Source organism: Giraffa tippelskirchi, chromosome 2, assembly GCF_054371585.1.
Source record: "Giraffa tippelskirchi isolate mGirTip1 chromosome 2, T2T-mGirTip1v1.2.pri, whole genome shotgun sequence".
Taxonomy (NCBI): Eukaryota; Metazoa; Chordata; class Mammalia; order Artiodactyla; family Giraffidae; genus Giraffa; species Giraffa tippelskirchi.
This window is the reverse complement of record NC_137276.1, coordinates 176396677-176410819: the sequence shown is the minus strand read 5'-3', so window position 1 is coordinate 176410819 and position 14143 is coordinate 176396677. Positions and strand designations below refer to the sequence as shown.

At 36.7% G+C, this 14143-nt stretch overlaps 1 protein-coding gene across 7 annotated transcripts in view; it reads right to left on the bottom strand.

The window, feature by feature from the left end:
* Positions 1–14143, bottom strand: part of CFAP44 (cilia and flagella associated protein 44) — a 116367-nt gene that overhangs the window by 51615 nt on the left and 50609 nt on the right. For all 7 annotated transcript variants that reach the window (XR_014077435.1, XM_081572083.1, XM_081572084.1 and 4 more), the window contains 3 exons: positions 11772–12002; positions 4635–4780; positions 3779–4049 (listed from right to left, as the gene is read on the bottom strand). Coding sequence is in view for 6 of the 7 variants with exons in the window: in XM_081572083.1 (XP_081428209.1) it covers positions 3779–4049; positions 4635–4780; positions 11772–12002 (648 nt within the window). In the remaining variant the exon portion in view is untranslated. The remainder of the gene's footprint in view (positions 1–3778; positions 4050–4634; positions 4781–11771; positions 12003–14143) is intronic.

The window sequence follows — 14143 nt, the reverse complement described above, 5'->3', positions numbered from 1 at the left end:
TTTTATAAAGTTTAAGTGTTTCACTTGACCTTATTGAAAACATTCAGTGGGAAATACACAGAATAATATAATTCCTCTCCTTGAGAAGGATATGAAATCAGAAGTATGACTCTCCTGTAAAAAGGAAGCTTAAATTAAGAAGTACTATGAAGTAAATCACTTAAAAGTACTTTGTTTAATACAGGTTCTGTACTGAAAAATGTCTTAGGCTGCTGAAGAGGATTTATGACCCAGTGAATGAAACAAAAAGTCCTAGTTTTCTAGCTAACCAGTTCTTAAGTAAAATTGAACTTATTTTCTATTCTCTTTCATACCACATTGGTCTTTGTTTTGCTGTCATTTGTTGTGAAGAAATAATGATTCTCTTTTGATCAAGTTGGTTTTTTAAGTGCTAGTCTTGATACACATAAAATGTAAATCTACATTTAAGACAAGATCTATGACTTTCATAAAGTGAAGTCCTAAGTCATGACTAATGTCAGAGACAAGGGATGGCTAATACATTTTAGTTACCATTAATCACTTATGACAGAACTTGACTGAACTTTGCTTCTTATTTCTCAGAGCTAAGCCCCTTGCTTCTCCAACATCAGTTGCAATTTGCAAGACTTGATACTAATAACAGCCAACCATCTCCTGACATCAGCTGTTTACAGCAAAGAAGTTAATCAGATGTGCTTCCAAAGAGTTCCAAACTACCTGCCAATTGTTCTCAATCCTGACTGCACTCTAGAACCATTGGGGCTGGGGAAGGGGCATGTTTTAAAAAACACAGATGGTCTCTGACTTATGATGGTCAGCTTAACGACTATTTGACTTTATGATGGTGCGAAAGCAATATGCATTTGGTAGAAAGCATACTTCAAGTTTGGAATTTTGACCTTTTCCTGGCAAAGGACATGCAGTAGATTCTCTCTCATAATGCTGGCAGCTGCTGCAGCCACACAACCACAAGGGTAAAAACCAGTACCCTTACCACTGGCTGTACCCACAAAACCATTATGTTCACTTCAGTAGAGTATTCAACAAATTATATGATATAGTCAACACTTTATTATAAAATAGGCTTCACAGTAGATGATTTTGTCCAACTGTATACCAATGTAAGTGTTCTAAGCACATTTAAGTTAGGCTAGGCTAAGCTGGAAAAGGTCAGTTTTCGTTCCAATCCCAAAGAAAGGCAATGCCAAAGAATGCTCAAACTACCGCACAATTGCACTCCTCTCACATGCTAGTAAAGTAATGCTCAAAATTCTCCAAGCCAGGCTTCAGCAATACGTGAACCGTGAACTTCCAGATGTTCAGGCTGGTTTTAGAAAAGGCAGAGGAACCAGAGATCAAATTGCCAATATCTGCTGGATCATCGAAAAAAAAAAGAGAGTTCCAGAAAAACATCGAATTCTGCTTTATTGACTATGCCAAAGCCTTTGACTGTGTGGATCACAATAAACTGTGGAAAATTATGAAAGAGATGGGAATACCAGACCATCTGACCTGTCTCTTGAGAAACCTGTATGCAGGTCAGGAAGCAACAGTTAGAACTGGACATGGAACAACAGACTGGTTCCAAATAGGAAAAGGAGTACATCAAGGCTGTATATTGTCACCCTGCTTATTTAACTTATATGCAGAATACATCATGAGAAATGCTGGGCTGGAAGAAACACAAGCTGGAGTCAAGATTGCCGGCAGAAATATCAGTAACCTCAGATATGCAGATGACACCACCCTTATGGCAGAAAGTGAAGAAGAACTAAAGAGCCTCTTGATGAAGGTGAAGGAGGAGAGTGAAAAAGTTGGCTTAAAGCTCAACGTTCAGAAAACTAAGATCATGGCATCTGGTCCCATCACTCCATGGGAAATAGATGGGGAAACAGTGGAAACAGTGTCAGACTTTACTTTTTTGGGCTCCAGAATCACTGCTGATGGTGACTGCAGCCATGAAATTAAAAGACGCTTACTCCTTGGAAGGAAGGTTATGGCCAACCTAGATAGCATGTTTAAAAGCAGAGACATTACTTTGCCAACAAAAGTCCATCTAGTCAAGGCTATGGTTTTTCCAGTAGTCATGTATGGATGTGAGAGTTGGACGGTGAAGAAAGCTGAGCGCCGCAGAATTGATGCTTTTGAACTGTGGTGTTGGAGAAGACTCTTGAGAGTCCCTTGGACTGCAAGGAGATCCAATCAATCTATCCTAAAAGAGATCAGTCCTGGGTGTTCATTGGAAGGTCTGATGTTGAAGCTGAAGCTCCAATACTTTGGGCACCTCATGCGAAGGGTTGACTCATTGGAAAAGACCCTAATGCTGGGTAGGATTGGGGGCAGGAGGAGAAGGGGACGACAGAGGATGAGATGGTTGGATGGCATCACCGACTCGATGAACATGGGTTTGGGTAGACTCTGGGAGTTGGTGATGGACAGGGATGCCTGGCGTGCTGCAATTCATGGGGTCGCAGAGAGTTGGACACGACTGAGCGACTGAACTGAACTGAACTGAACTGAGGCTAAGCTGTGATATTAAGCAGCTTAGATGTATTAAATGCATTTTCAACCTAAGATATTTTCAATTTATGATGGTCTTATCAGGACACAATCCCATTGCGTCATAGGTTGAAGAAGATCTGTACTAATGCCTGGGACTCACTGTCTGAGATTTTGACCTAATTGCTCTTGGGTGGGGCTCAGGCATCTATACTTTTAAGAGCTCCCCAGTGATTCTAAAATATGTTAAGAACCTCAGACTGGTGCAGAGCTTAATTTTTTTACTTTGCATATTCAATTCTTTCGGATGTTGCCTTCTTAAAGGCTGCTTCAGCAACTTAAATGCTAATTGCAGTCATAAATAAAAGGAGACCATTATAAAAATGTGGAATGGATTTTTTCTACTATTCAGTATGGGTTTCCATGGAGAGTTGGTACTAAGTAAAAAGATAAAGATTTCTTTTTGTTTGTATATTTTGTCTTCTGGACAATTTCTCTTCCTGAGCTGGATCTCTTTAGACAACAGTTCATTCTCCAAATTTTGCTGCAATTAATAGAAATGAAAATTTCCCTGCTCAAATCTTCCCTGCTTTCTCTGCATGTTCTTTTGAAGTGGGCTACCTATTAAATAGGAAGCTCAGGTGTTCACAGTTTTAACTTTGGTCGAATACAACTCATTACTTACAAGCAATTCTAACAGTTATTAGTGATTTTAGCCAAAGGAATCACTTTGATAACAGAAAATTTAGGTCTTGTGATAGGGTAAAGGGATATAATTGGGGATCCAAACCCTCAATCTTCTTTATAAATTCAGTAATGTATTCTTTTTAAGAATACAATAATTTGACTGAATCTTTGATAACACTGTCACATTCTAATAGTAAGGACGATAATATTTTTACAACCCCTTTCAAAGGTACAAATTATGGCATACATCCCACATATGCCTCTTCAACAAGTGAACGACTAAATAGAAAGCAAAATGTATCTGAAAAAAAAAACTGTGCATCCTGAAAACAAAACTCTGCAAAGTGATGGAGACAGAAAAATTAACAGTCTTTTTACTTGAGAGACTTCTATACCTTTAAATAACAAATCAAATGACTAAAGTAATAAGGTGAATTCAATATCTTTAGTATTTGATCATAGAGACACCTGAAAGGCCATATTATAATACCGGTAGGAAGATTAGACTGTAAGGTATTTATATCTAAATGCATCTTTAAGTGAATGTGGACATTTTAACATCAAAACATTAAAACAAAGTTGCTGTTACTGTTATTAGTCAGTTACATACCCTGGGAGATGGCATTTTGGCTTTCACAACTGTCCTTAACTCAAACTCAGAAAAAATGTTGAAAACAAAGATATTACTATCTGCTCCAGCAGTCACCAAGAACCGGTCATCAAAGCTAGCAGAGATGGCATTAACACGTCCATAATTACTGTCATGCATGCTGAAGTGCCAGTAGTCCTGAATGCTGGTCAATGAAGAATCATTCTCACTTAGGATATATACTCGAATCGCTCCATTTTGCATTCCACAAAACATCATTTCTTGGTTAATACTATGAAACACAAGGAAAGTACATTGTTCTTCATATTAATCTGAAAATGGTTAATTTTAAATTAATTGACAAATGGCTCAAGTTTTAACAACAAAGATGTTATGGAGTAAATTGTGTCCTCAAAAAATTCAGATGCTAAAGCCCTAAAAATCTATGGCAGCTCTAGTAAACTAATACAAAAGAGTAGAAGGAGAAAAAGACAATTTGAAATCTGGAGCTATTATATTTGGTCTTTAAAAGAATGATCAGCATATATGCTTAATTCTCAATTATTCAATTTGTGATTTATCCAGAATCGTTGTAACCTGGAACTTTTGTTATCTGACCACGCAGTAGCATCCTCCTAAGTAACAAAAAGAAAATTGATAAAATTCAATTGTGTAATAAATTCTGACAGAATGTTTGATAGAAGGGTTGAAGTAATTTCAGGATTAGCTTTGACTCTACTTTAGTCATTTGATTTAACTAAACATTGAGTATTCCTCCATTTGGACAGATCTTTAGAAATGGTAATGCTCATGGTGGAAAAAACAGGCAATAATGGGATGCAGGGATTTTTTTTAAGAATTCTGAAATTCTGGTCACCTGAAAGTGATAGTTGTGATGGGATTATCCTCTGTATCCTCAAGAAGACGGAAATCAAAAGGTTCATCTTTCCTTACTGTGTTATCACTGCTTTTGTCATCTGGGGGGAATTCACAGTGATACAGAAAACCAGAATCATAGCCGCCCTAGAAAAGAGCAAAACAATATAGAAGATAGTACCTGAACATAAGACACATATGACCACATGAGGAGTTTTTGATAATTTCGAATTTCAACACATACAACAGATGTCTTAAAACATATATTTTACATAATTTCTATGATTATAGATAAGTTTTATAAAGCGTGTCTATTATTCATTTATATTCGGCCATACAATTATAAAAATAAAATACCTGACAATGATTTGTTCCCACTTAAAACACAAGAGAGATATCACTTCTGTCTACATACTGAATTCCATTTTATTTCAAGGATTATTCAGTATAAGTAGTATTTAACAATAGATTTTGTAGATCATGGTTTTCAGAGATTTCCAGTATAGGACATTTTTTTTTTCTCCCTAAGGCAACTGCTAATTTTGCAAATGGCAGCTAAGAAATTAAAAAGCTGAGCAGAGCAATCTGTAGTCTCATGGGCTTAGAAGAAGGCAAAGAATTCCCAGGGTCCTCCAAGAAGAAGGAGCCATGTAAACACACCTTCCACTGGGCCTTCTGTTCCAATCCCAGAGCACTGTATCCCACATGTATGAATAAACTAGAAATAGACTGGCCCTCGCAGAAAGTAAAACCTAATTTCAAGTCATCTCAATCACTGACTGGATGAAACTGACCTAGGATTTCTAGTTGCTTTCCAGAACTGAAAATTAATTTCCAGGAGATAATAGCAATATACAGAGACTCAAGTTGAAGCTACAGTTTTTCACAAAGTCTAGCATTCAATTAAAGAGAAAGCAAAAAAGCAACTAAGTGTATTAATAAAGTCTTGACTGAAAATCAAGAGAAAAAAACAGGTCCAAGAAACAAAATTATAAGAAATATTGATAGAGGTGTTTCCAAAATGGACTCCAAAATAACTATGATTAATATATTTAAGGATTTTTGAAGGTATAAAATTTTAGAAGTCAACTAGAATCTATGAAAAGTAGATAATGGGAAAAATGAAAATTCTAGAACTGAAAAATAAAATAATAGAAATTAGAATTCAATAGATTGGTTTAAAAACAATTAGACACAGCCAAAGCTAGAGTTATGAAGCTGAAACAGGATCAGAAAAAACAGACTAAAGCAGGATAGAGAAAATAAAGATGTAAAAATTTTTTAAAAGGAGTGTAAGATCTGTATGAGGCATAATGATAAGGATTAATATACACAAAATTGCAATCTCACAAGACCAAAAATATGGACTGGAAACAGTATTGTGGTTTATAAATGTCTGAGACTTTTCTAAAACTGAATAAAAATGTGTTAAAGTACAAGAAGTGCCAATGACCCACAAGCAAGATACATGAAGAATTTATACCTTTTAACACGAATTTCATAAAACTCCTAGAAGAGAGCATAGGCAAAACATTCTGTGACATAAATGATACCAATGTCTTCTTAGGTCAGTCTCCCAACACAATAGAAGTAAAAAAAAAAAAAAATAATAATGAAAACAAATGGAACCTAATCAAACTCACAAGCTTTTGCACAGCAAAGGAAACCATATAAAAAACAACAACAACAAAAAGCCTATGGAGTAGGAGAAAATATTTGCAAACAATGTGACAGACAGGGGCTTACTCTCCAAAATATACAAACAGCTCATACAACTCCACACAGAAAAACAAACAACCCAATCAAAAAATGGGCAGAAGACTTTAAAAGACATTTCTGCAAAGAAGACATACAGATGGCCAGCAGGCACATGAAAAGATGCTTAATATCACTAATTAGAGAAATGTAAATCAAAACTACAATGAAAACTAAAAATAGAATTGCTATATGATTCAACAATCCCACTCTTGGGCGTATATCCAGACAAAACCATAATTCAAAAAGATACATGCACCCTTATGCTCATAGCAGCACTATTCAATAGCCAAAACATGGAAACAACCTAAATGCCCATTGAGAGATGGATGGATAAAGAAGATGTAGTACATATGTACAACAGAATGCTACTCAGTCATAAATGAAATAATGCCATCTGCAGCAACATGGATGCAACTAGGGTTTATGATACTAAGTAAAGTTAAGTCAAAAAGAAAAAAACAAATACCATACTATATCACTAATATGTGGAGTCTAAAATATGACACAAATGAACCTATCTACAAAACAGAAACAGACTCATAGACATAGAGAACAGATTTGTGGTTGCCAAGGGGATGGGGGATGGAAGGGCTGACAATGTAGGATTAGCAGATGTAAACTATTATATATAGGATGGATAAACAAACATGGTCCTCCTTTATAGCACAAGGAACTATATTCAATATCCTGTGATAAAAAAAATATCCTGTGATAAACCATAATAGCAAAGAATTTTTAAAAAAGGAATATCTATATGTATATAACCAAGTCATTTTGCTGTATAGCAGAGATTGACACAATATTGTAAATCAACTATACTTCAATAAAAAAAATAAAGAATTTACACATTTTAACACAAAATCTTCAAAGCAATTAGAAAAAAAAGATGCATAAGGTCACAAAGAAATAACAATAAAAAGATGTGGATGGTAGAATAGAAGACAAAAGATGAAAAAAATATAGTTTTGAAAAGAAAATATACAGAAGAAATTAAAAAATTTAAAGGCAAAATAGGCACAATAAGGCAAAAAATACCCAAACTCATATATACATATACATATGTGTGTGTATATAAATAATGTGACAATGAAGTGTGGGGGAGGATATACAGCATTAAACCCCCAAAGATCTTTTTTCTCTAGAGCTAGTAAAAGAATAAATTTATGTGAAATTATGGGTTTCAAAGGTGGTGCTAGTGGTAAAGAACTTGCCTGCCAATGTAGGAGACATAAGAGACACAGGTTCAATCCCTGGTTTGGAAAGATGCCCTGGAGAAGGGAATAGCAACCCACTCTGCAAGGGGTTGTGAAGAGTCGGACACGACTGAGCAACTTCACTTTCACTTTTCACTTTCATGCATTGAAGAAGGAAACGGCAACCCACTCCAGTGTTCTTGCACGGAGAATCTCACAGATGGTGGAGCCTGGTGGGCTGCCGTCTATGGGGTCGCACAGAGTCGGACACGACTGAAGCAACTTAGCAGCAGCAGCAGCTGGTATTCTTGCCTGGAGAATCCCATGAACAAAGGAACCTGGAGGGCTATGGTACAGTTCAGTTCAGTTACTCAGTTGTGTCCAACTCTTTGCAACCCATGGATTGTAGCACGTCAGGCTTCCTTGTCCATCACCAACTCTTGGAGCTTGTTCAAAATCATGTCCATCAAGTCGGTGATGCCATCCAACCATCTCATCCTCTGTCGTCCCCTTCTCCTCCCGCCTTCAATCTTTCCCAGCATCAGGGTCTTTTCCAATGAGTCAGTTCTTTGCATCAGGTGGCCAAAGTATTGGAGTTTCAGCTTCAGCATCAGTCCTCCCAATGACTATTTAGGACTGATTTCCTTCAGGATTGACTAGTTTCATCTCCTTGCAGCCCAAGGGGCTCTCAAGAGTCTTCTCCAACAACACAGTTCAAAAGCATAAATTCTTCGGCACTCAGCTCTCTTTATAGTCCAACTCTCATATTCATACATGACTACTGGGAAAATCATAGCTTTGACTAGACGGACCTTTGTCGGCAAAGTAATGTCTCTCTTTTTTAATATGCTATCTAGGTTTGTCATAGCTTTTCTTCCAAGGAGCAAGCGTCTTTTGATTTCATGGCTATGCTACATAGGACCACAAAGAGTCAGACAGGACTGAAGCAACTGAGCATGCATATTAAAATAAGGGTATATATTATGATTTTTAGAATCACCACTAAAAATAGTAAAAAAAAAAACAAACAAACAAAAAACAGTATACTAATTTAATAGAGGAAGAAAACTGGGGGAAAAACTACCTAAACATCTGATAGAAGGTAAAAGGGGGAACATATAACTGGAATTGGTGTGATAAATAGAAATAATAGGATGGTAGATTTAATCTAAAATATATTAGTCACTACACTAAATGCAAATGGACACAGTATTCTATTAAAATAAAGATTTTACTACAGGATTAAAAAGAAAAAGCCTAACTTTGTGCTGCTTACAAAAGGTATACTTTGAAATAAGAATATCAAATGTAAAGGAAAAAGAAGAATCATCAACAGCTCTGAGTTTTGGCTTAGAAACTGGGTGGATGGTTGTTCCATTTACTGAGATGGAGATAGAACAAGTTTGCATAGAGCAAGTGTGATTTTTACAGTTCTATTTTGGACATGTTCATTTTGAGGTGCCAAGTAGAGATGTCAAGTTGGATGTTCAGGGCTGAATATGAGAGAAGAGGTCAAGACTAGAGATAAATATGAGATTTGCTGACATATAATTGATATTTAAAGCCAAGGGACTAGATGAAATCATCTATCAAGAAGGAGGCTGCCGAAGAACTTGAACATCCTCAAATTCTTCAAAGTTAAAAGCTAGTTCAACAAATAAGAAGTCAGCAGGAGAAGCTAAAAAGGAGTGGCCTGGCCAGCAGAAGGTGGTGTCATGGAAGCCAGGCCCCCCAAAAAATGCTTTAAGAAAGATGGAAGTTCAATTCTATCACATGCTTCTGAGAGGCCTAATGGACACAGAAGTGGCCACTGAGCTTTACAGTATGGAAATCTTTGATGACATGAAATCATGAAGATAAAAACCCAACTGGAATGGGTTAAAGACCAAATAGGAGATGAAGAAATGAAGCCAATGATTACACACAACTCTTTCAAGAAGTTTTCCTATAAAGAAGCAATGGATGAGAAGAAAGGATGTTAAAGAAAAAATTTTAAGTTGATAAGTACTAAGAGCATGTTTATGTGCTGATGAAAAGAAGTAAGTAAACAGAGAGGTTGAAGATACAGGAGACCAGCTCATTTATTTCAGAAGTAAAACCTTTGAGAAAGTGAGAGGGGATTGGATCAAGAGGCCATTTGGAATAGTGTCCTTGGAAAGTTGTAACAGACGATTCACCAATTGTTAACAGTAGCAGAAAAACTTGTATGGATCCCCACAGAACATGAGATCCAAGACAAGATTAGGAAATTCCATCTGATTATTTTTATTTTCTCAGTGAAATGTGAGATGGGAATCCCCTGGCAGTCCAATGGTTAGGACTCAGTGCTTTCACTGCCAGGGCCTGGGTTAAATTCCTGATAGCAGATCTAAGATCCCGAAAGCCACACAGAGCAACCAAAAACAGCAAAACAGAAACAAAAAGAAAAGAAAATGTGAGGTAAGGTTATGACTAGAAATTGAGGGAAGGTGAAAATGACTGACGGGAGAAGAATTAGTGATCATTTGAAAAGTGGGAAAGTGGAACCAGCCTACAGTGTGAGCATTGATATGGGAACTGTGGTCGTGGCTTCAAAACAAGGCATCTGTGTGGTACAGGCACAGAGCTGGCAAATGAGCCAAACACGGTTAGTGTCACTGTCTCTGAACTATACCTTAACCTTGTTTGCTGGTGCAGTTTAATGGTTAAGAGCTTGGGCCCAGACTACCTGAGTCCAGATCCTGTTCCACTTCTAATTATATGACTGCAAATAAGTTGCCTAACCTCTCCCTGCCATGTTTTTTTCTTATGTAAAATGCAAATTATTAAGAGCACTTATTTTATAAGGGGGTCACTTAGAATGCCTGGTATAGAATAATCAGGTTTCCAGATTTTGCAAATAAAAAACAGAATGAACACTAAGTGAACTTATCATGGTAATCATTTTATGATACATGCAAGTCAAATCACTATGCTATGTACCTTAAATTATACAGTGCTGCATGTTAATTATATCTCAATAAAACTAGGAAAAACACTTTAAATCCAAGGTACACAGCTAAATTTGAATTTCAGAAAATCAGCAAGTTTATCTTTAGTATAAGCATGTCCCATGTAATATCTGGCAACCCTAAGCTAATAAGCATTAAATATGTTTGTTAGATAATTAGTAACTTTTGCATGTTTCAAGACACTAGAACTCTATTCTACAACAGTTGTTTCTGTACCTCTCTCCCTGATGATATGAGGACGTTTCCAGAGGGCAGGACCATGTCCTATTTATCTCTTTACCCCTTGAACCCCATACAACAGAATCCATCAATAATTGTTTTATAAAGCACAGAAGACAAAGGGTCAAGGCGCTAATACATGGAATCCTAAGGTGCCTTCATCACTACTTTCCATCTTTCTTGTTGCTTGCCTCCTTAGAAATTGCCATTAAAGATATACTTCTAAGAAATGTTGATGAGGAGTTGCATGAACTCTCATCACTCTTTACAACAACAGTCCTTAGCTAGGCAGTCCTCTGGCCTGCCCAAGGATCTAAGACCATTTACAAACTAAGGGTAACCTTTCACATATATTTCTATGTGAATTTGTGACAAATTTATTATATAGTGAAGGAAATCTTGCTTTGCAATAGATCAATAAAATATTTTATTAGAGTAGAAAATATGTATTTAGGAGATGTAATTGTCACACTATGGTGTAACAGGTACATTCCCAGGTACCCGTCTCCCATTTTTCTGTGCTTCCTTATTAGCCAAGCCCCAATTTCTTTGACAGTGGCACTGTGATCATCTATTAATAAAAACAGCCATTTACCCAGATTTCCATGTGGCTACATAGCACAGCTGTAGGTAATGAAAGGTAAGCAAGTCCAGTGGATTGTGCTGCCATCACACTCAAAATTTTAAAATGACAGACTCACTGGGAAAACCTCTTAGCCCTTTGCCCTTCTATCTTTGATTCTTCTTCCCTTTGACCTTCTGAAACATGTGTGATTGTCATAAATAAAAGATATAGCAGACAGACATATCAAAGATTTCAAGATGATATAAAAACTAACACATCCATTTATCAAAATCCAAGCCTTCAATAGTAGATAACTGAAGTCTTAGCACAGAGTAAGGAAGTAAGAATGTGATAGAAAATAATATGTATATTGGATTAGGACTGAGATAAAAATTTATTACATTATTACTCACCAAAGAAACCCAGAACTTTCCTGGCCCAGAGTAAAATCCACAGAGGATGTGACAGGGGGTTGAAGGAACAAAGATTTCGGGTAAGGGCTCCTCCTCCTCCTCCTCCTCCTCTCCCTGGAGTTCCTTTTCCGCATCTTCGCCCATCTCTGTTTCTAGCCTTTTCCTTCTTTCTTTCTTTTCCTTCTCCTTCAGCTCCTTTTGTTTCTTTCTCCTTTCAATTTCTATTAATCTCTTTTGCAAAAGAGATGATGGAATTTAAGAAAAAAACTGTAATTCATTCATTCACACTTTTATAAAAGAAAATAGAAGATAGAGCCCTAGGAAAATTCATAGCTCTAATGCAACAAATAATGTCATTTAAAAATTATCATCAATTTGGTAAGAGAACAGACTTTGTATGATTTCAATACCTTTAGACCATGAAATTTTTGTACCTTGTTTTATGTCCCTGGATATGTTCCAGAGTCTGCTAGTTTGTAGTCTATGGGAACTTGAACAGAATTTGTATCCTACTACTGTGTGAAAATTGTATAAATCTTAATTATGTTGAATTGGTTCACAGTGCTTTCCAGGTCTACTGTATCCTTCTACTTCTCTATATATTCATTCTATTAATTTTTGAGAGTTTGATATTGACACTCCAACTAAAACTCTTATTTATTTAAAAAAATAATTGTAATATATGGTGGAACTATATGTAACCTTGTTCTGTATGTTCCGAGTCTCCTATAAATGTGTTATCATACTTTCATAATTTAAAGATAAAATTTCTTTTTAGTTATTATCAATTTGGGAATATATCTTTACCATTAAATTTTTCAAATCATTGGAATGACTTTCTGCATAATTCCCACTGATCCTGTTTTTTTGTTTTCTTTTTACTATTTATTTTTGATTGATTGATAATTGGTTTACAATATTGGTTTGATTTCTGTCATACATCAACATGAATTTGATCCTGGTTTTATAGACATTATTTTGCCTTTTTTTCCTCATAAAAAAGCTAAGTAAAATTTTTCTCAGAGCCTATCATTGTCAACCCATGAATTCTGTGGATTGAGATAGTCCATGAAGGAACGTGATTTATCTTTGGTGGTACAGTGATTTATATCCTTAGCCTCTATCAACTGGTTATTGCAAAAGCCCCCTAACACTAGCATCCTGACCTCCAATCTTTCACCTTTTTATTTTTCACCCTGTAGAATTAAGTTCCAAATTTATATGACCCATCATATCAATCTTCTCCTCAAAAACTGGCAATATGTTTCAGTGCTACTATCTCAAATCATCCCACCCTCTCCTTTCCCCACTATGTCCAAAGTCTGTCCTTTCAAATCAGTTCAGTTCAGTCGCTCAGTCGTGTCTGACTCTTTGCACCCCCATGAGCTACAGCACACCAGGCCTCCCTGTCCAACACCAACTCCCGGAGCCTTCCCAAACTCATGTCCATTGAGTCGGTGATGCCATCCAACCATCTCATACTCTGTCATCCCCTTTTTCTCCTGCCTTCAATCTTTCCCAGCATCAAGGTTTTTTCCAATGAGTCAGCTCTTCACATGTGGTGGCCAAAATATTGGAGTTTCAGCTTCAACATCAGACCTTCCAATGAACACCCAGGACTGATCTCCTTTAGGATGGACTGGTTGGATCTCCTTGCAGTCCAAGGGACTCTCAAGAGTCTTCTCCAACACCACAGTTCAAAAGCATCAATTCTGCAGCGCTCAGCTTTCTTCACCGTCCAACTCTCACATCCATACATCACCACTGGAAAAACTATAGCCTTGACTAGACAGACCTTTGTTGGCAAAGTAATGTCTCTGCTTTTTAATATGCTATCTAGGTTGGTCATAACTTTCCCTCTAAGGAGTAAGCGTCTTTTAATTTCATGGCTGCAATCACCATCTGCAGTGATTTTGGAGCCCCCAAAAATAAAGTCTGTCATGGTTTCCACTGTTTCCCCATCTATTTCCCATGAAGTGATGGGACCAGATGCCATGATCTTAATTTTTTGAATGTTGAGCTTTAAGCCAACTTTTTCACTCTCCTCTTTCACTTTCATCAAGAGGCTCTTTAGTTCTTCTTCACTTTCTACCATAAGGGTGGTGTCATCTGCATATCTGAGGTTATTGATATTTCTCCCAGCAATCTTGACTCCAGCTTGTGCTTCATCCAGCCCAGTGTTTTTCATGATGTACTCTGCATATAAGTTAAATAAGCAGAGTGACAATATACAGCCTTGATGTACTCCTTTTCCTATTTGAAACCAGTCTGTTGTTCCATGTCCAGTTCTAACTGTTGCTTCCTGATCTGCATACAGGTTTCTCAAGAGACAGATTAGATGGTCTGATATTCCCATCTCTTTCAGAATTTTC